At 43.2% G+C, this 22,787-nt stretch overlaps 1 protein-coding gene across 3 annotated transcripts in view; it reads left to right on the top strand.

Annotated features, from left to right (window-relative positions):
- Positions 1-22,787, top strand: part of WSCD2 (WSC domain containing 2) — a 1,541,956-nt gene that overhangs the window by 1,009,326 nt on the left and 509,843 nt on the right. For all 3 annotated transcript variants that reach the window (XM_069619485.1, XM_069619486.1, XM_069619487.1), the window contains one exon: positions 5,037-5,158. In XM_069619485.1, coding sequence (XP_069475586.1) covers positions 5,037-5,158 — 122 coding nt within the window. The remainder of the gene's footprint in view (positions 1-5,036; positions 5,159-22,787) is intronic.

The raw sequence follows: 22,787 nt of genomic DNA, 5'->3' as shown, positions 1-22,787 counted from the left end.
GCGCCTGGTACCACAGCTTCTGCTGTTTTATAGCACTGAGAAAAACGGTATCACTGTTCACTGGCTCAGTAGTACTAATTGTATTGATCTCGGAAAGAGTAAAACGTTGGCTTTGCATGCACGGTAAGGATTTGAAATTGTGATCAGCTGATCGCACACAAATGTCAGCAGCTAGTTGCTTATTTCACTTAGTCACCTGCTTTTTTTTGTTGCCTCTCGCACAGTTCTACCTTGAAGGGATGTTAATGACAAGTCGTACCCTTCCTAGACAATTCATCAAGTTCCTTGATATGGTCAACCTTTGCATAGCAACAACCAATCCAAATGCTCAGATACAGGTTTACATTGGACACTGGTTATTGTATCCCTCTTTGTCAATTTAGGTGTTCCTTCTTGTAGCCTCACTTAACAGTACATGTGTTCTAAATGTATTCTCATTTTCATTTTATTATGTAATGTTTTAACATCATTATTCAGGTACTGACCTAGCTTTGGGAAGCAGAATAACTCTTTACATGTCATAGGGGAATGTTCACAGCAAGGGAAGCAGATCACAAGGCATAAATACAAGGGATTGGGGAGCTGACAATGTGGGAGGGGGAGGGTGATCAATTTGGAATCAAGGGATCTACAAGCAACGAGGGAAGGAAACTGGAAGAAGCAGATCGCCCAGTCTCAGGTTAGATGGGAGTGTGTGGACCTAGGTGCTAAGAAGTAGCCATTCCTGGAGGAACTAGTGGGGAAAGAGGTCAGGAAGGGAAACTTACAATAAGAAAACATAGCTTTACGGTTCTACAGCCGGATAGGTACGTTTGTAAATGTTCATATTTCTCTGTATGTTTTTATAGTCTTAAACTGCATTCGCATCCAGGGAAAGGCGCTCAGCCAATCAGGTGGCTGGAACAGCGGCCGAGAATACACAATCCCCGCCTGCTCTTTCAAGCCACCTGAGGCTCATCCCTGGGTGACACCAACTTTTTTATTTTTTATTTTTGTATGTGGGGAGGGAACATGGAATGTCTCCGGGCGGGCTCCCCACCCCCTAAAACAAAACAAACCCCTTTGTTACCCCGCTCCCCACTGACCTGCTGGACCAGAGCATTGTGCGCCGGTCCAGGTGCTCCTCCCATTCCAGGCTACCATATAAATGAAAAGGGACTTAGTCCCTTTTCCAATGGTGGCAGCCATCTTGTTTTTTTTCCCTCTGGAAAATTGGCATTGCGCAATAAGTGCAGTCAATCTCTGAGAAAAAGGAACAAACGATTTGCACCCTGGGCAAACCCTCGGTTGTGAAAAGCAATCACGCCCCAGAAGGGGGTGTACAGGCCGGAACCGCCCAGTGACCACCACCTAATTGTGAAAACAGAAATCACATCCCTCCGTGAAATCTGCCACCCTCTCTTTGGTCAAATCTATTAAAAAAAAATCTGAAGGCTGTAAAACCATAAGATAAGTTGTATTTGTGCCAAAATTACTTGTTTATGACAGACATGCCAACATTCAGGAGCCCCTGAGAGGGAGATTTCACCACAGCAATCGGGAGGATGTATTTTTCCCATAGGATTGCATTGGGGTTATAATTAAAAATCAGGAGTCTCCTGCCTAAATTGGGAGGGTTGGCATGTATTTATGAAGTCATTCTTCGGTAAGCCTACTTATATTTCTTTGTGGTGGCAGTAAAGTAACTGTTCCAAAATAAGAGAAAAGTTGATTATTATAAAGCTTACAATATAACTTGGGTATTGTTCTATATCATTCTTCCCATGTTCCCAGAGCCCCCATTTCCTCGGCTGTCGTAAAGATAGGGTCTCTGTACATTCCATGCAGAATTCTATTGGAATCTGCATGGGCCTCAGGTATGTAAATTCAAGGTTAGAGATATCAGGTTTTAATGCGAAGTTTTTATCCTGTTGATTGAACATATTGTCACAATGCCTAGTAGTAAGCAAAACTCAGTAACATTGTCCAGAAGAAAACTGTTTTCTACTCAATATCCCTTGAGCTAATTGGCAATAATTGAGAAACTCAAAAATGTAACTCCCTAGATTTCCTTTGTTTGGACCTTAGACTTTAAATCTGTTTTACTCTATTCTTTGATTCCCTCATTCTCCTGCCTCCTGTAAAAGGTAAAGCTATGAGCTCGGCCAAGCTATCTAAATGGAGAGCCAAGGATAACGTTTTTTGTGAACAGCTGAGGTTCGTATTCTAGACAATTTGATAGGGTGCATTAAGCATCTGTTTTGTCCACAGATATAATCCCATGTGACAGTGTCAGGGAATTGACACGGTCAAGGGGGAGCAGGGACCTCAGCCAACCTGGGAAAGGAGGCCTAACGGGGTTTATGCCCTACCCCATTGGGGATGCCTGAGTCCCTAGCATGTATTATGCTGTCAGAATGTTGGTACCATTGTCTTTCTCAAAGTACCTATGATCCTCTTTTCTGGCCAGAGTTCTTTTAAATATTTCAAAGGACCACAAGGCCTGGAAACCACTGCTATGAGTCAAGCACAAGCCGAGCAACAGCTGAGAGACATCCGCGGTCAGTCCCATCTTCCCAGCAACAGACACACAGCCCTCCAGACATCAGCCTTTGGGGATTAGGGAAGGAATGCCAACCCGAGGGAGTCAAGTGATGCCAAACAGATGCCTGTAATCATTCACTAATTAAGTAATTTATGAAAAGGGGTGAGGCTTAACAGCACCTGTAAACCAACATCTGGGAAAAGTGTAGGGGAAGTTTGGCCCGGGTGGAACTGTGATACGAGGAACCAATGGGAAGGGGTTGATACGAGGAACCAATGGGAAAGGGAAGTGGAGAAAACCAAGATCAACAGGGGTATAAAAAACATATTTTGATGAGGGGTGTTCTGGTGAAGACACAAGGAGAGTTGGTGGACCGCGAGAACAGGCAATGGAGAGGGGAAGATGGAGTGGGATAGTGTGGCAGTTGTGGAGGTGTTGGATGCGAGTGCAGGTAAGGTATTGTGTGTGTGTGTGTGTGTGTGTGTGTGAGTGTGTGTGAGTGCCACCGATCTTGAGTGTTATGAGTGGTGTGTGTGTCAAAGTGTGAGAGCAGCGAAGGAGAGAAAGGAGAGGAGAGTAGGAGAGGGGAGTACATGTGGATAGCATACAGTGCAAGTACAGACAAAGAGAGAGAGCATGAGAGAGAAGAGGTTATAGGAGAGAGGACATAAGGCGTGTGAGATGGGAGGTTGGAGAACAGGAGGGAAGAAGTAGGAGGAAGAGAGAGAGAAGAGTATGGAAGGAGTGCAAGAAGAATTGAAGCAAGAGGGGGTGAGCGAGGTGCAGTGAGTCTGAAAGCGAATGGTTTAGAGCCGTAAAAGACGGGGGAGGAGAGAGAAGGGAGAAGGAGAAAAAAGCCCTGGTAAAATCAAAGGAGAGAGGGTGGAGGGTGAGGGCGAGATGATGAGAATAGGCTGAGTGTAAGAAAGGAGAGGAGACATATCAGGTAAAAGAGAAGAGAGAGAGTGTGTGCGTGTGGAGACACAACTTAATACAAAGACTGTGGGAACATCCGAGTAGTGAACCCTTAGGAAGTTCCAAAGGGAGTCATATAGATAGGGCTACAACCTTTAGCCCTTAGAGCTAGACAGGTAGGCATTACTTGTCTCTGGTTTTTCATTGTAACATCATGTCAGGGAGTAGGGAAGCCTGTGCTAGGATGGAAGGAGCCCATGGAAAGGACACAAGCTGTACTATGGACCCCCCCTTAATTTCGCCTTCCTAAGTTGCCCAGCCTACAAACATCTGAAGATTTTAATAAAAACGCCTAAACTCCACACCTTGGTTATCGTGTTTTTGAAGTCATCTGTGGCCCTGACTGGTAACTTCCTCGCATGGGCCTAGATGCCTTCTCTCAAACAGCTCACACCAGATGAGGTTTCGATATATGAAATGGGCCTCATTACGAGCTTCCCGGTCCGGATACAATGGCAAACTCTGAGTTGTGCTCGCGGGTGCCTTTCATTCCGCCAGGTCTGACCTGGCGGAATGAAAGGCACCCGCGAGTACAACATGTGGGATGCACCGGCACCGTTATTAACGTTATAAACGGTGCCGGTGCATCCGACCTCCCCATGGGCCTCAATGGGAAAGAATTTTTTCAGGCACCCAGGAATGGCCAAATACTGGGTCCGACAAGGCCGTAATGACCCGATAATTGCCCATTTTAGGGGGCCGAAAAAAAATGAATACCAGCGGCAGCCATGCCTGTAATGAGGCATAATGTGTATGTATCACTATACAGTACTTCAGACCATCTGGATTTCTTTAAAAATGGGACTTGGGCTTCAATGTCATTTGCATGTATAATGGTACACATATGTATTCATATTGGTGATTTCTAAATATTATAATCAACTGGCAGGGATGACCGAAAATGAGCTTTCAGACACCTATCCATTTACATCATTGAAACACCTTTTAAATAAAACCTCTGCATTGGTTTGCATTAGTCATACCCTGGATGAATGTATATTTCACAAACTATACAAATTATACATGTTTGCATCACAGGTTGCCTTCTCAAATGGACAAGAAAAATATGGACGCCAAAATGAACTGATAGACACGCATGCGACATCTGTGAAGAAGACCATTCTTTCCCAAATCCAATATGATTAAAAAGACTCTTTTCAGAAGAAAAGTGTTCCATTCCGTAGAGTCGACAAAAATCCCTCCATTTCCTCTGTATACAGCAGTACAGTGGCTTGCATTATTGCCGGAATTACTGAACAAAACAGGCAGTTTCTCCTGTTATGAGACAAGAAGTGCTTTTGATTGCAGTGGCAGCCCGCGTTGTTATCATGACAAATGGCATCTGCTAGCACTGAGGGTGCTTTGTTTCCTCGCTCCGACTTTGAACAGTCTAGTTCTCATTCTCTGTACGCCCCCAAGACCAAGCCGGTTTAGAATGGCACTGCTAATGAAAGCATTACACTGTGTAGTAAGCTCAAAATGTGCTGTCGCACACAGTGGCGTTGTATCACATTCTTTTCCTCTTTTTCATTTCCAGATGGAAGCGCAGTCTTTCGTGGCTGCTTCCATAGGCCTGAGAACGTCTCCCAAGCCTTGCCGGTTAGCCGCATCATGTTGAACATGACCGTGGACAAATGTGTTGACGTCTGTACCGAAAAGGTAATTTGGGTCAACAAATCTAAGCAAAGTCTCTCTGATCTATGTTTGTGAATTCCAATGTATGATGTTTAAAGAAAAATCTCACGCACCACTTTTGCCATTATTAAATCAGAATAGGGGTGATGCTCAATTGTGCCAACCAGTTTAGTACAGTATTCGTTGTGATATTCTGGTGAGTCAAGATTCTGAATTTTTTTCTGTGAATTTGCAAAAGGTGTTCAATCACACCAATTTTAAAGAAATGGGTCATTCAAAGAACAATGTTGTTTACCTCTGTTTTTCACACTTGTACAAATCTTTCAGTTTGCAAAAGGGTGTTCCTTCACACCAATTTTCAAGAGATGGTTCATTCAAAGAGCAATAATATTTTTTCTCTAATTTCCACATTTGTACAAATCTCTCTGCTTGCCATTATGTCTATGGAAATAGAAAGATGGATCTAACAAAAAAAGTGCCATTAACCCTTCTCCGTTGGCCTGAGTAGCAACATAGAGCATGCCTTGTATGGCAGTTGTAGTTGCAACGGGAGCACCAGGCATAAAATGCAGTTGGCGACATATACCTCCCACATTCAGACCTGCTTAGACAAGCCCTAATCTGGAAGTCATGTCACCTCTCAGATATGGTTTGCTGTAATCCCATGATGGATTGAAGTGCAGCAATTAATAGGTTCTGGCTGCATTTGGAAGGACCTGTCGAAAGTGGATGTCTCCATCAGTGGGTGCTTCCTTTTGGTATGAACACATTCTTGGGTCTTTTGAGTGTTCGAAAATAAATGTGTGGATTTTCCAGCTTGCCATAATGGTAGCTACCAATAGGTGGTAACAGAAAGGAAGTGCCAGAACGCTAATCAATATTTTCATTTCTTGTTTGCTGTCATACCTTTTATTTGTTTCTTGTATTAGCACGCGGGCGGGGAAAGTCAGCCAATCAGGTGGCTAGGAACGTGGGCTTGAACTACCGATGCAAGCCGCGTTCCAGCTAGTCTGACGGCTGGCTTCACCCTCCACCATCTTCCCCTCAACATGCGCCCTCTTTTTTAAAAAACCCTTTCCACCCACTCACCTTATTTTGGGTGCAGCAGCACTTGTCGCACAGCCGCTCCTTCCCTGCTCCAGCGGGCCACCCTGGAAAGGGAAGAGAGACTTCATATGGAGCCCGGCCTTCCCTTTTTCATGGCGACCATCTTTGTGAAGGATTTTCCTTCATTCAAAGGGACGCGTGCACGGTCTCATTGAATGAAGGCAAATCCTTTTTATTAGCACCCCTAGTTACCACTTTGGCAACCCGGGGTGCTAATAGCCTTAAGCCCCCATTCCAAGGGCTGGAACGGGGATTAAAGGCCCGGAACCCTCGTTATCCATCTTTGCTTTGCCCGGGCCGATAACTTGGGCTGCCGGGCTATTAAGCCCTGTTCCAGCCCTTGGAACCAGAGGCTTAACACCATATTGTTTTACTGTACAGTGGCCAGACCTCATACATTTCAGTCAGACTCCTTATGTGATACTGATTAATACAGTTGTGTCAATTGCAAGCATGGGAATTGGCATCAGATGTCAACCAACGTTTTTAGGATGGAAATAGACTTAGAAAGAATAGAACACTGTTGGGCAGCAGATTCACAAAAGTGGCTTTCACTTCATTGTTCCATAGGTGCCAAAAAAGAGGAGAAGGATCCTGCATTCCTTGCGTGGCCTGATTCACAAACGGAATCTGCAACCACAACATGCGTTTCCTGTGAGCATATACACAGGTGTTCTGTTTTTTTTTAACTGTATTTTAGTTTGTCTTGCCTTGTTTTGCACTGTGCTACTTATTTTTTTTGTCCACATTTGCTTGCTCTTACTTAGTTAGCTACATGGAGGTTGATGTGCAGTACTGCTGCGGGTGCACCTCTTTCTAAAACACGTTTGCAGTATTCCATTCTAGACACAGCATGTGATATCAGGCGCATTCCCCTTGACATCCATCGCTCCTTGTCCCTGTGCAGTGGGAGTGTCCGTTTAGAAGGCTTGCTGCATGACAAAGGAGATTCCAAGGCAATTATGCTATTGACAAATCATGACCAGAGGATAGCCAGGTCAGGCTGGCCTTGGTTTGCTGGCATTGCAGATTGAAGATAATCTTGCATTAGAAACTAAATACATACACATATATACTGTAATGACCCTATCCATGGAATATATTTACATTTCTAGTGATTGATTCATTTACAGAGAAATATCGTTCACCGAATACTCACCCGACCAAGACTTTCCCATCCCACAATCTGGGACAATAAATGTTTTTAAATGATGGAGTTGGCAGAGCCTACAATGATTCCGAACGAACATAGACTCCCTTAGAAATTGTTAAACATGAATATTTGGTTTTATTTAAAATAATAAATAAAGGAAGTAAAGTGTATACCATACCTTTTAGAGCTGGTGAAGTCACCCAAAATATATCACATAAATGCAGGCTGCTTGTCTACAGAAATACAAATGTGACCTGCCTGCTGTTGTCTCACTCATGTTTGCATTCACATTTGGACAAGCTCTGTACATGGCAAAACAAATCTAATGACATACTCCACAATGCTGACTACAAATTGCGAAGGATTTTCAGAAAAGTTGATTCTCGAAATCTACAGTATCAAATTAAATCTAAAGGTGAGCAGTTCTCAGAATCAAGTTGAGAAACACATAATATACTTAGTTTTCTCTCAAATCATAGTCCAGTTTTTGCATCAGAGAAAAATATTTGCTCTGACATGCTGGGAACAACAAACTGTTGGTTCCTAGCTTGACCGCATAGATACAATGTTGGGCACATTCTGTGAAGTGTTGAATTGGTGGCAATTTTTTGTTCTATTTAAATGCTTGCATTAAGGAATTCTGTTTTTTTTTGGGAATGTGGGGACATCAGTGCCTATCCTTCTCTCTAATCTCAATAAATATGGTTCACCTTTTCAACACCCCAGTTCACTGTGTACATTTAAGAAACATTATTCAATTATATTTATAATTATGGCACACAACAATCAAATGGTGTGTTGCTCCACATTTCAATTTGAGATGCCAAGAGCTTCCAGGGCTCCCATATTACAGGAGACAAGCCCTCACACAACACTGCGATCTAAGATTCCAATGTTTAGTTTTAAATCAATTAGCACATTTGTTTTGTATTATATTACCCCTTTTAGTGACATAGCTTGTAAAAACCAGGCTTCCCAAAATTGTTTTCATTTTTATATGGGATTTTTTTTAATCCTCTGGGATCACTGTACTCAGTTTTGGGTTTTCTTTTAAAGACCCAGATCAGATTGGGACATCAACTGGCTTCAGGCATCACTGCTAGCTAAGCTCTTCCTATCAGTCTGACTACTGTTGTATATCAGGCACCCTGCTCAGACTAGATTTTGCCTACTGTTGTATTTTAGGCCCCCTGCTCAATTTCTAATCTGACTGCTGTTATATTTTAGGCCCCCTGCTCAATTTCGAATCTGACTGCTGTTATATTTTAGGCCCCCTGCCTAATTTCGAGTCTGACTGCTGTTATATTTTAGGCCACCCTGCTCACACTAGATTTTGCCTATTGTTGTATTTTAGGCCACCCTGCGTATTTTCGAATCTGCCTACTGCTGTTTTTTAGGCCACCCTGCTCAGAATAGTATCTGCTCACTGGTGACTTATGCCACCCTACATACAATGAGACCCATAGATACCAGTAAGCTATCTGGCTCCCTCACCATGCTCCTCACCCTACTCATCACACTCTCGGCTCTCGCACCCCACACCACATTTCCCCCTCCGGTACGAACACCACCTAGCCCTGCGACTACTCCCACTCAACACATCGCCATGGATACCCCAACGCAAACACACCCACCTCTATTAGTCACATCCCATACACCATCAGGCATCACAACTTTGTGTCGATTGGAAAGACTCAGAGCTCGCACCCTGGCTGCATAATACAGCACCCAACCCATTCCACAGCACTCAGAAACAATAGACTAGGCTCCCACTCTACCTACAACCACACCCCTCGCAGCGAACACCCAAACACATGCAAACAGTCACCCACCAACCACGGCAGGATCGACAGTACCACTACACACGTCACACCACTCCACCTCCACCTACATCACCTCGAATAACTCACACACACCTCACATCAAATGTGCTCTCATCAATGTATGCTCCCTCGCAGCGCATGCATCTGAGATTCACGACCTTCTAACCGACAATAACATCGACCTACTAGCCATCACAGAAACCTGGCTACATGAAGCCTCTGGCCCCGCTGTCACACTGGCACTTCCACCAGGCTTCACCATCCTCAGACAAGATAGAATAGCAAGAGTGGGAGGCGGAGTAGCCCTAATCTACAAAGAGAGCCTCCACCTCAGACTTGTCAGTCACCCCTCGACCAGCAACTCTGACCTCCTATCTGCCAAACTCACACTATCCCCCACCAGCACCATCAACATCCACGTACTGTACCGCCCCCAGGCCTCCCCACAGACTGTCAGGAACACCTCATCCACATACTCAGTAATAACATCAAAAGCTCCACCAAAACACCTCAACCTAGGTTTCAATGATGCAAAAGACGAACTTGCTGATACCCTCACCAAGGAACGTAATGACTTAGGATTCTCCTGAAAAGTACTAAATCCCACTCACGCCAAAGGCTGTATCGTAGATTGGATTGCTAACCGCTACTGCCATGCTACCATCACCTCTAACACCTCCCTGCCATGGACCGAGCACAACTGCATCGAGTTCACCTTACCCATCACCAAAAGCCACAAAACTCTCACCCATGTTACCGCAGCGCAAGTGAGGAGCTCCAAGAAGCTCAACAAGGACAACCTGCGCCCCTACTTAAATATCCCTGAACTAGCACCCCCTTTCGCCAATGGCCCTAATACCCTAGAAGACATATACAAAGATGTTATCACCAAAGCCATAAATGAAATAGCACCACTCAAATGCAAAAAAGAAAAGAAATCACTACACACCAACTCCTGGTTCTCTGATGAACTTCAGACATTGCACTCCTGCAAAAGAGTAGCACTAAATAATTGGCAAACCAACCCAAATGACAATGCCAAAAACGAGTTCAACTTAATCTCCCACCAATATAAAGCAGCCATCACCACAGCCAATGCCAATGCTGTTAACACACACAGTCGCACTCCAAAGAATTGTTCTCTATTTTCAATGAGCTCATCTCCCCACCCAATACACCTGATGAAATAGTTAAAGATGAACCATGGTGTGCTAGCATCCAATCTGTCATGTTACACAAAATTGACCTCCACCAAAAGAAAATTAAGGACCACTGCACAGCACTACCTAAACCAACCAACCAAACTCCTATCCATACCAACTCGACCAAGCCTGATTTCTCCTTCAGTGACATCTCAGAATCAGAAGTCCTAAACCTACTCAAAAATGTCAAACCCTCTCCCTGTAAAGGAGACATATGCCAACCTAAGATCATCAAGGACTGCGCTGACTGCTTCGCACCGCTCTTCACAGCCTTCATCAATACGTCCTTCAAAACAGGAATTATCCCAGCCAGCCTCAAAGAGGCTTGGGTCCGCCGACTTCTAAAAAAAACGACTCTCGACCCTCTACAACCTAATAACTATAGACCGATAACCACTGTGCCATTCCTCCTAAAATTATTGGATAAAGCTGCTCATAGCCAAATCCAACACTTTCTGGAAACTCACTCCATCCTAGGGACCAGGCAATCCGGCTTCCGGAAACGACTTGGCACAGAAACAACTCTGGTCGATCTTAAGACTCAGATCACCCAAATCATGGACAAAGGCAAGCCAGCCTTGCTGTTTCTCCTAGATCTCTCAGCCGCCTTCGATCTGGTGGACCACAAGACTCCAACATCACACCTCACACACTCAGCCAACTTCTCCAAAGAAGCAGCTCTCTGGGGCAGCTCCTTCCTCGAAGGAAGATCCATGAAAGTCTTCTCAGATATAGTAAATGCTACAACAACCACAATCCACTGCGGAGTCCCTCAGGGATCCTGCACAGCACCCACACTATACAACTTGTTCACAAAGCCTCTCTTAGACAAGCTTGACTCACTAGGTATTGCGTATATGAATTACGCAGATGACACACAAGTACTTCTACCTCTCGCAGGCTCATACCACGATGACTCCAAGGCACTCCATATAATCTATTCCACCATCCAGGCATGGATGCCGATTAATGGCCTCTGTCTCAACGGGGACAAGACAGAAATCTTGATGCTAGGTCAAAAGAAAACTCTAGCCAAACTTGATAAACTGTACGCCAACTTTACCATTGACAACTCCATCATCACCGTATCTGCAGCTGTCAAGACGCTGGGACTATACTTAGACTCCTCATTATCCATGAACAGACAGGCCAGCGCTATCACGGCCTCCTCCGCGCATACCACCAAACTACAAAACGCCATAAAGCTGTACCTATCCAAACCTAAATGCCTATCAATTGCTAGAGCGACCATTGGAGCCAAGCTAGACTATTGTAATGCCCTTCTGGAAGGCACATCCGCAGAAAACTTAAACAGACTACAAGTCAAGCAGAACAATGCTCTCCGTGCCGCCCTCAGCATCTCAAGAAGAGAGCACATCTCCCAGGCCAGGCAATCAGCTCACTGGCTCCCGGTCAAAGAGTGTATCACGTTCAAAATCCTCACCCTCACAAATAAATGCCTCTCTCTCTCTGCACCCTTATACCTATTGGAGACTATCACAAAATCCTCCTCCACTCGTCCCACCAGGACTCAATACACTAACCAACTCCACATCCCACGCATCAATAGAGTCAAAGCCGGTAGCCTAGGCTTCCCATATATTGCTTCCAAATCCTGGAACGCACTACCCACAGATATCAGAGCAGAAAACTCTCTCCCTGCTTTTCATAGGAAACTCAAGATCTCACTACTTGCTCAGTAAAATGTAACTAACCTCGAACCCTCACTGTAAAAATATACAATATCACTCATGCCTGTAACTTAGGTTTGATCATGTATATTTAACTAAGCTATGTCTGTAACAAGCGCCACGATGCCTTTGGGCTGCTGCGCGCTTTGCAAATCCGAATAAATAAATAAATACAAGCTCCCAAAATCCCTCATAGTTAATCTGTTTATGTTTTGGGAAAGACCTCTGCATTCAGTCCCATCTGGAAATGGCCCTCTTAAAGAGATTTTCCATCAGCTACCTTCAGTTGGGGTTCCAAGCAGCTGTTGCCCTTTTTGAGTGGCTCTTTCTTGAATGTTTTCAAAAAACGTGCTTTCCTTCCTATTGTTTGAGCTTAAATAGGTACGTAGGGGAGCGCTTGCTGCAAAAGTCGAATGTTATAAAAGACTGATTGCACTTTAGCTGAGACTTGGCCGTCACAGCCCAGGCCCTCTGCCAGATACATCCCAGATGTTTTACCCTGGATGCATATTTGAGTCTGGTCCTCAGAAACAGAGATGAGGGTGGCCTGCTATTCCCCTCCAATAGATGTTTTGGTCGAAAAAGGATAACCTCTGTTTTCTTGGGATTAAGCTGAAACTAATGTTGTGCCATCCAGACCCCTATTCCTTCTAAACATCTGCCTACCTTGGCAAGGGCATTATCCACATCATCAAGTCTGATATACAGCTGTGTATCATCAGTGTATGAATGGAACCTGAGATGGTGTTTCTCCAATATTTAAATCCCAGCCTTCTACCTGTCGGAGTGCCATTCCCTATTCACCTTTTCATTCACCAAATAAAGCTCATCACCAGCTGAATGTGGTCCGTCCCTACCATTCTGCCCATCAATTTTCCTCTGTCCATGGCTTTACTCGGTTACATGTGATTAAGTGGAATCACAAAATAGCTAATCTAATTACAACTAATACCAAAATATCTAATTGCAAAATATTGAATTCCTTTTTCCCAAAGCCCCCTTTTTTTGTTCCTAATACTTATTTCCCACCCCAAAATCACTATTCCCACTCCCAACCCCATTTTTATATTTGTCCCAAATTCTTTATTTTTGAATTAGTTGTTTTGGATTTGTTGTAATTTGATTCGTTATTTTGAGATTCCCCATAATCACTGCATACTCTTTACTCTGTGTTCACCTATAACGTAACTCACACAAATATCAATGACTTTGCAATTCAGGCCCCGTTTATAGGACTCTTACTACTAAAATCTGCACTTTTGTTGTGCCCTTCTTGCAGGCGAGGCTCTCTTTTCCCTTGGCCCCTTCCGATGGAAGTATTGCTGCCCGGGCAATATGCCCCCTGGCTCCTTGTGGTTTGTGCTGAAATCTGAGGCATGCACCCTGGTGCTCACCCCCTCTATGAAGCAGGCCCATCATTATTCTGACTTTGTTACCCATCCTCTCACTCTGCTCCTTCCAGAGTGTGCCCCTACATGGTCCATCCAATTATCCACAATTTAGTTGGACCATAGCATCTTTGGGTTGGACTCCAGCTTTTTCCCAAATCTATGGTTATAGATAACCATCCACCCCCTGCCATATTCTGTGAAACATTTACTCTATGTCTGATGTGCAAGCCTTGCTTTGGACATTGTGTGATTATTATTTTGTCCATTCTGGCAAAGACAACTATACAGTTTTCCAAATTATTTTCTGGATTCACCCCGTTCTATCCCTTACTTTCATTTTTTTTAATGACATGTGAGCATGTCATAAGTATGTTTTTCATTCTTGAGCACTGAACAAATATCTATAAAGCCCATCCTACGGATCTGCCCCTTAAACTCCATCTAGATGTGACAACATATATTATTGTGTGGAGTTATGTAAGAGGTTATAGCTCCCTTCTCCCTTGTTTTATTGCACATCATTTGTGCCATCCCCCTCTACCTCCCAGACAGCCCGTGTATACTCTTTCAAATTAATTTCATCCACAGCCCACCTGACCATTGGTATGCCTGAACCTTCTGAAAATGCCAACTTTTCCACAGAGCCCCATTTGATCATCCTGTCTTCACACTGCCCCTGCATTTGGCCATTCAGAAGTTTCTATCCTTTCATAATGTCTTTTCTGCTCCCCTTTTGCTTTGTAGTTTTTGAACCTGGTTCTCTGCCACACTCCCTCCAAACTATTATTTTCTTTCAACAATGCCCTTCATAACTGAATTAAATGTCTGGTAACTCATGATGACACTCACTGTTTCACTCATCTGTTGCATTCCTCCATGAGTATCTGGATAGTATACTATAGTGCTCTATTTGATTTGTCTTCCTCTCAGATGTGCACTTGTACTCTGCCCCCCTCTTTGTGGCTGATCAATGCTGTTACTCTGGCAAGAACACCTTCAAGTACTATCTTGGTCTTCTTGCCTTTGCCCATGCTTGTCTTTGCCTGTCTTGTCCATGAAATATATGTTCTAGTTTGACCGATTCCCATCACACTTATCGCTATTCCTGGCACGTTCCTCCTCCCGCCTTCATTGCTCGAGTCTTCTTAACTGCCCCTTGTTCGCTTCTCTTCATGCCCACAGCCACTTACCATTCTTTATCTTTGGACAATGCCATTATTAGGTCCCAGAAACCCTCATTCCAATTAAGGTATTAAGGGCAGAGAATGTGGCAGGCAACTCATCACGCTTTGCTACGTGCTCCTAGTATGTATTCTCCACTAACTCTAAGCACGGACTATCATATATACTGATATACTATACTGCACCTTGCACTTTGTGAGTGGGTACTGGTGTATCCTTCTCAAACCAAAAAAGTACTTTAGATTTGCGAGATGGTGTCCTTTCCCCTTCACCTCATCCTAATTAAAACACTCCTTCAATACTCTTATGTATTCTCTTCTTTTAATAATAATAACTTTATATTGATAATATTTTTTATTGTGATTTAGTTCTCTTTGAACTTTACACAAAATATAAGATAAGACAATATAAATAACATAGCTTAAGTATTAACATCAGAAACAGCACAGTGTTTCATTCGTTTGAATAACAGCAACAAAACAAAACAACACAGCATAATAACAATAACTTTATTGTACATAGTTCTTGAAAGAACTTTTACAATCAACATTACCAACACAGTTCTAGGTGCATTTGATAACACAAATATATAACATCAATCATATTACAGCATTCAATCAATCAGACATTCATGATCTTCATAAAAACTATCTTAAAAACAGAAGAAAATTAATTTCAAGGCCTACAATTGCACACATATTAAATAATTACCCAAAATCATTATTAGTGAGATACTTGCCAATCCTTCGCCATACTCTAAATAGTGCCAATATGACATTGATTCAGAGTTTAAACAAAATTCCCAAAAATCAGAGGATTATATAGTATTATAATTACAAACAAACGGCCCGAGGATGACCATGTAAAGGGCCCCCATTTGCGAGAACTCTGTAAGAACATGGTTTTGGTGACTCTAAGTTGGTTACAACCTTGCACATTCTGCAGAATCTGGCTTCTTTTTGCCAGATTCAATTGCGGGCCCCGCACGGTTAACACTGGCAGCTGGTTACTTCGAAGCCTCAATCAGAAGTTTTGTATATTGTTTTACACTCACTACTCATCCTTACCAATCCATAGGCTCCTTCCCAACGTCCTCCTCTTCCCATTTTGAACCAAATTAGTTTGCTGCTGCAATCTTAACCCATTTTTTTGTGCAAGCCCTCGCCCCGTGACACCTTATCCTTAGCGTGTTGCTAATAAATATCAATTTTACCTACTCCTATTTTTAAACCCCATTTATTAAGGTCACTTTTTTACCTCTGAGAACGCCTCCGTTTATTTATTTGTTCGATCCCCAAATATGTCCCTGCTGTCCCAATCGAGTATGCTGCAGAGTCGTATCCATTGTCCCAAACCTTGACCACTACACAAACCACTACACAAACAAACCGGGTTTCACTGCGACTTACTTGGGTCCCAGACTTCCTCTACATGGCTTCACCCTGCCCCTTACATCAATGATTCCAACTTCCAATTGTCCCCTTTCCGGGCCCGCTCCTTCCTTTGCCTTCTCTTTTATTTGGGTATGGGGTTTCTGAGGGTTGGGTGGGCATCCCCACAACATGTGAGGGCATCCAAGTCCTTCCTTTCAGTGGCACACACATCAGGGTTTCCCACCTTTTTCTAATACGCACTCCAACGCCGATTTTATAGCTGGACGCAATGCCTTACTAATCACCCCTGAATACATTGATATTCATGAAGCCTTATAGTCTCAAGGAGTAGTTATGACCGCAGCGTGATTACAAGTCTAGTATTGCCCGAGGCGCAGCAGAGCTCTATCGGTTTGGAAGGGCCATTATCCCAAGTCATCCCAACCTCTCCTGATGTCTATAAGGCTAATAACATGGAGTTGTGCAACCAAAATGAAGCGGAATAATGTTAGGCTTTTGATGAAGTCAGAATGTTTGGAATGAGGTGTATGTTAGAGATTATAGACCGCAGTCCGAGATTTCCGATTGGCTGACAGGATGACTATAATGGCATGCAAGTGCGAATTAACGTTTTTCTTTAAATATTCCAGATTTTTGTTTTGGCAATCACTTAGATAGATGCCAATATGATTCCTTGTACTGTTGTAAAAAGAAACACAGACAAAGCAACGAAAAAAGAAAAACACAGGGAGAATATATTTTAAGAAAAAGGAGAAACGGTGACTAACTAAAAAAAAGATGCCATCCTTTCCCTGATGCACAGAGAAAAGGAAAAAAGGTTAATTCAAGTGTATTACATTTCTCTTTAATAGCGACTGGCAGTCTGCAGAGAATCTCTGCCGGCATCTGCTGAGCCGGGCGCGATATCCTCGAATGAACTGTGCGATGAAGATAGGTTGCCTTGAGTGCGATGCTGCCTTTTATTGCAGTTTTGCAGAAAAAATCACGGATGTATTTTTGACATTTAAGGGACAATGACTTGCTATCATGTTTGCATCAGACATGCTTGCCCCACATTTCGACTGTTCAAAATGCTGGTACAGCTCGTCTTCAGAGAAAATGTTCTTCAGAAGAAAATCAAAATATGATTTCTTTGCTTTTCATTTTATGCTACAAACCGAAACGACCGTTCCTCCTGCTCCCATTGAGGCAAGAGATAAGAAGAAATGCCTGAGAAAGAACCTGACAAAGGATCCAGAAAAGGCCTGTTCGGAAACCCTGTCTTAAATGTTGCCATGAAAAGGTGGTCCCTGCAAGAGGTGCAGACTGCAAATCGGAGCTTCTGAGACCACGCCTGGCACGTCGAGCAGAGACTTGCAGAAATGTACAGGCATTTACACGTTTGAGTAGCATGACCAGTTGGTTCGATGTCATTTTACAACACCTTTTAATTATTGTGCTTTCATTAACATAGCTAAAGCATCATGGGAGTTGTGGCGTTGCCTGATTTCAATTCAGTGAATTTCACTTTCCAAGTGAAGGTAAAAGGAAAGATCAGGCCTGAAAAGTGGTGTTCAAGTACAATAGTAACCTGCTCACCCTAGAGTTGTGTGATGGAGCCACAGAATTACTTTTTGTGCCGGAATCATTGAATTGTTTGCACGGTGGAAAGTGACTTTTCACTGGTGCAAAGTGACTTTGCACTGCCAACAAACCACTTTGCACTACAAAAAGACACTTTGCACTGCTCCATGAATCAGGGTTGGTGTCGGCAGTGCAAAGTCAATTTTCAGCATTGAAAAGTCTCTTTGCACCGTGCAAACAATTCCATGAATGAGAGACTTTATTTCGTTCTGGGTTTTCATGCATCACGTGCACACGCTCGCCAAGTAGAGCGGGAGGCCGCTCTGCAGCGTGACAGTTGTTTCTGAAGCTTGGAAAGCCAAAGCGTGTTTGTTACTACTGCATTTGGCCCTTCTTGGTTTTTGGACAGAGCCCTGCTCTTGCAGGGGCTGTCAAGATTCGTAGATAGTTTCCTGATGCATCTGAAGCCTATTAGTGTTTTGAGGTTTGTGCACATTTTGGCCAGTATTACAAAAACTTTGCAGTGCCAACAGTGCACCTAATACTATGTCAAAATGAGCGCAAAAAGAGATCCTTTCAAAGCATGCATTCAATGCATGAATATTTGATAGTCTTCGTCCTTTGCATTGGTGCATAAATGCATTGAAAGAATATAATGTCTGTACTAGGGCAATTTTTGCCCCATTTCTAATTGAACTTGCAACAGTGCAACGTTTTTATAATTGAACCTTATGACATTAAACAAGCTAATCAAGCCAAGCAATTTAATATCTTTGCTTACCAGATTTTTTTTTGCTTGTTGCCACAAGATCTCAGAAAAAGTAATGTAGCAATCACGCCCCAGCTGGGGGGGCTTACATGGCTAGTAACGGCCCGCCACAGTCCGAGAGAAGCAAGGGCCTTGGCGAGGCCTGCGGGCCGCTACCAACCTGTACGCCTCCCAGCTGGGGTGTGATTACTATTCGCACCTCGGGTTTTGGTGGAATCTGTTGTGCTTTAGTTTACAACAGAGAGTTGATCCCTGGATGAAGAACAGAGATTGGATTATTCTTACATAGATTTCCTATTTCACCGAACATATGGCATCCTCTTGTAGAAACACCTCTGATGCATGCCAAAAGCTTGGCCTAGGTTTATCAGTAGATCTTTGGTGTGGCCATTAAAAGTAATAAGATTCCTAACCTTGGGTCTCATTTGTCCACATGATGAACTATATGACGGCCATTCATCCCCCAGTGAGACCAGTGCTTGCGGGCAGTGTCCTATGTTTAATCTGGTGGACGTAGCCTTCTCATTGGTTTAATTAACCCTTACATGACTGCATAATTAGGATATCGCTTGAAAGTAATAATCCGTGTAGTTTTGAGGCAGCATTTCCACATTGCCATCTGCATCATGCTCGGCATAGATATGCTTTAGTTTCAATCGTAAAACAAAAAAAAACTAAAAAAACAGGAAGGCTTGAAACTAACCCTACCGCCTTTTTCGAGATTCACAAGGACTCAGTACCAGTTATAGCCTAAGGGAGGATGCAACAAAAAAAAAGGATGATATATCTCACACTAGAGCCTTGGGGCACTCTTAGTTATCCAGAGCATTAACGCCATCATAAACATCGATGCTGATGATAGGGCAGCAACATCTGGCTGGCTAAATGGGAAATCGAGGGCGACAGGCAATGTCCGCCCACTCCCAACTCGGACTTACTAAGGCAAAAACATGAGCCTGATTGGAAAAGTGATGGACACAGTGTTTTCTGCCACTTGTTGTGGTCAGTTTTACCCACAAAATGACCGCCTGGGTTTTCCATAGAAGATGGAATGAATGGCCATGTCGGATAGGGAGGCGAACATTGGATACCTTTGTGTTGTAGTATGGACTCCACCACGTAGATGGGAGACAGGTGGATTATATTCTGGTCAAATCCACCTTTAAATCAGAGAATTGATCCCTCATTATGTAATAGTGCACTGTAATTCCTTTCACCTGGTGTACTCATTTAAAGTGTATCTTCTGAGAGCAAGTGACCGTGAGTGGATTAATCTATTAATCCTCGCCACAGCTCTTGTGCAGAAACCGTGTAACGATGCACAGGGCAGATACGTTGGTGCCTTGAGGACGCACAGATGCCCCGTTGACAAGGTCTGTCGTGTTTATTAGGGTTTTTATTCAGGAAGGCCATTGCCCTCTACAATACAACCACGTCATTGGCGAGTTGTTCATGTGACAATTAGCATCATAGCCTCCCTCATGCCAACCCACAAACACTGTGCTCTGATCATGCGTGCAAAGCACTACATGCATTCTAATAGACATTACTTCCCCTTTGAGAAAAGAGCTTAAGCCATTATTAAAAAAGAAACAAGGATGAAAACAACAACCAGTAAGAGTTACTAGTGAACCCGTAGGCCTTTTATGCGAGGTAACACTCTATGGGATGGATGGGGATGCAGAAGTTACTCCTACACCGATAATAAGACCGACTCAGGAAGTTGGCAAAACTTAGCTGTTTTATTCGCAATTGTCTAAAACCGGGAGTACAACGGACATCAATGGACATCACACAGTATTTCTCTCACCATGTTACATGAAAAAACACACATTTATAGTAAAGCCTTGTCATCATGGACGTCACACTATGTTGCAAAGTAAGAAAACCTAAGTTGGTTTGTGGTTGGTCTTCCGGGAACATATAGGTATACTTTCTATGTTAAATAGGATTGTGATTGGGTCTTTCTAGTCAGGTGGACAACTATGCCCACCCCTAGTGCAAGTCATCACCAGTGTCATAAAATACACGTTTTATTGGCTTTCAAACTATAGGGCTCTTTGCTACATGGCCCTCTACAATTGGTTGGCATGCTTGTACCCTTCTGGAATATTACACCCGCTAGCAGCACGCAAGCTGGTACCCCAAGTGTGTGTGGGTGGTCTTGACCATGTCTCCCCACCCAATTAGCCCATCATCCATCATCACTCCTGCTGTCTGCCATTCGAATTGTCTTTGAACTCGGCCTTGCAAAGTATCACTGCACCTGAGAATAGAAGGGAGTGTTAGCACAGTCGTATCTTCAGTCTCGATGTAGCTTGCTCCAAGTCTATTTCCATCTATCCCATGTGACAAAAGAACTTGTTTTTAGCTCCTTCTTCGCCTTTAATACTATTAAATGAATAAAACTCATAGTGTTTTCGATTGCACCTCTACAGATGTTTGCCTCACTTTTCACGTTCATTGTATCTTCTCAAATAGATAACAAGTTTGTTGGCTGCCCCAACCATTGACACGGGGCGAGACAATCTTTCTTGAATCTTCCTTCATCATCAGCTGTCTTTCTGTACTGTGCCACACTTTCATCCTTTTTGCAGCTGAGGTCCTAATTTGTTAAAGTGCAACGTGGAACATCCAGATTCTATATATAATGGCAGCACTGCCTGCAGTCCATTCACTACATATAGCCAGCCTTCATGGTTAATTAGTCTACTTGCATTTTCAGTATCTGTACAATTATAATACGGCTTGCATTTTCTGCAGTGCTTCTTCGCACTTTCAATCTTCATTACCCAAATGAAATGTAACACAATTCTTTACTTCGTCATCAGATTCTATAAGGTTTATATACTTTTTTCCTTGGCTTCTCTTCTTGGCACGTCACCTCTAACTTCATGCAACGTCACCAGTCTCTTGCCTTCACCGTTTCACACTTCTTCAGGAACTTCCTTTAAGAGACTGTCATTTCTCTGTGGGTACATCATATAGGGCTTTCTCAATGGATACCTTGTTTCGAGAATTCTTTGTGGGATAAGGTACCATTATTGGTGTCGTGCATGTCGCAATTTATGGTTTCCAACATATAGACAAAGTAGGGGCGGGACTTCTGGTAGAGGCATTTGGCTCCTTCTCTGCACTAGAAAGCAGGCAAAGATCGTGGTTCTATAGGCTGGTGGCCCATCGCACAGGTGATTATATAACAGAGTGGGAGATATGGACTTGCTGTGAACAGGCCCAGGGCAAATTCGAAAGTGGTCCTATGGGATCCACAAACGTTTATTGTGTTTATAATTGGCTCCGCTTGCAGGAGCCCTCTGCCTTCATGAATCTAGCTGCAGAAAACAGTAAAAGTGGCATTGCTTTCGGGGACATAATTTCACCATAAAGTGATGGCATTTGACCACACCCGATGTGACATCACAGGAAGGGATGGAACACAACCTTTCACCCCTTGAAAAAACAGGAAGTTGCATCACATAGCATTGTTCCTAAGTACCATATGAAAAATATGGTTACGATAGCAATGTTATGTGATATACATTTCATACAAGAATTAATCACTATATGTATCTTTGATATCAGTGTGTATGTGCCCATATTGCCAAATTACTTTGAATGCAAGCAGATGTCCAAAGCCAAATGATAATGATGTGTTATGATATAGTACTTACGCTTAAGCACTTTAGATAGAACACATTTACATACACTATCACCTAACCTGCATTGGCACACATTTATCAACCTCAGAAGAATGAAAGGCTGAGTTGCCTTTGCTGGGATTTAAACCTGAAACCTGCAGATCACACACATATTGCATCAGCAAGTGCTCAACCTAATGAGCTATCATATCGGCTATAGCTATCTTATCGGCTACTATAAAATGAGCAATTACATGTCTGTATGGTCTCAAAGTCAGAAAGCAAACTACACTCTGTAGTAGATACCATTAAACTAGTAACCGAGATTCAACAGCAGGCCAATACATCTGCAGGTCTGGCATAAAGTTGCCAAGCCTGCGTGCATCTACGTTTCAGGCTTCAGAGGTTGGCAAAATACTTCCCATTGGGAGGGTTCATAACTGTGTATTAAAGAATTAAGAGTAGCGCAGTGAAGGCAGCACACTCACATGAACCCATAGACCAAGGGCCCTTTAAGACGAGTTGGCAATACTTACGTATGGGGATGCAGATTTTACTCATACATCAATAATAAAACCAACTCAGGATGTTAGCAAAACAAGGTACTGTTTTATTTGCAATGATCTAAAATAGTGACTTACAAATGACATCAACGGACGTTCGCTCGATTTCTCTCAACGCATTTCTTAAAAAACACAACTTTTATAGTCAAAACTCATCATCAATGACGTCTCACTTTG

The sequence above is a fragment of the Ambystoma mexicanum genome, chromosome 10 (genome assembly GCF_040938575.1).
Source record: "Ambystoma mexicanum isolate Mex_15411 chromosome 10, UKY_AmexF1_1, whole genome shotgun sequence".
Lineage (NCBI taxonomy): Eukaryota > Metazoa > Chordata > Amphibia > Caudata > Ambystomatidae > Ambystoma > Ambystoma mexicanum.
This window is presented reverse-complemented; position numbering and strand designations above follow the sequence as displayed.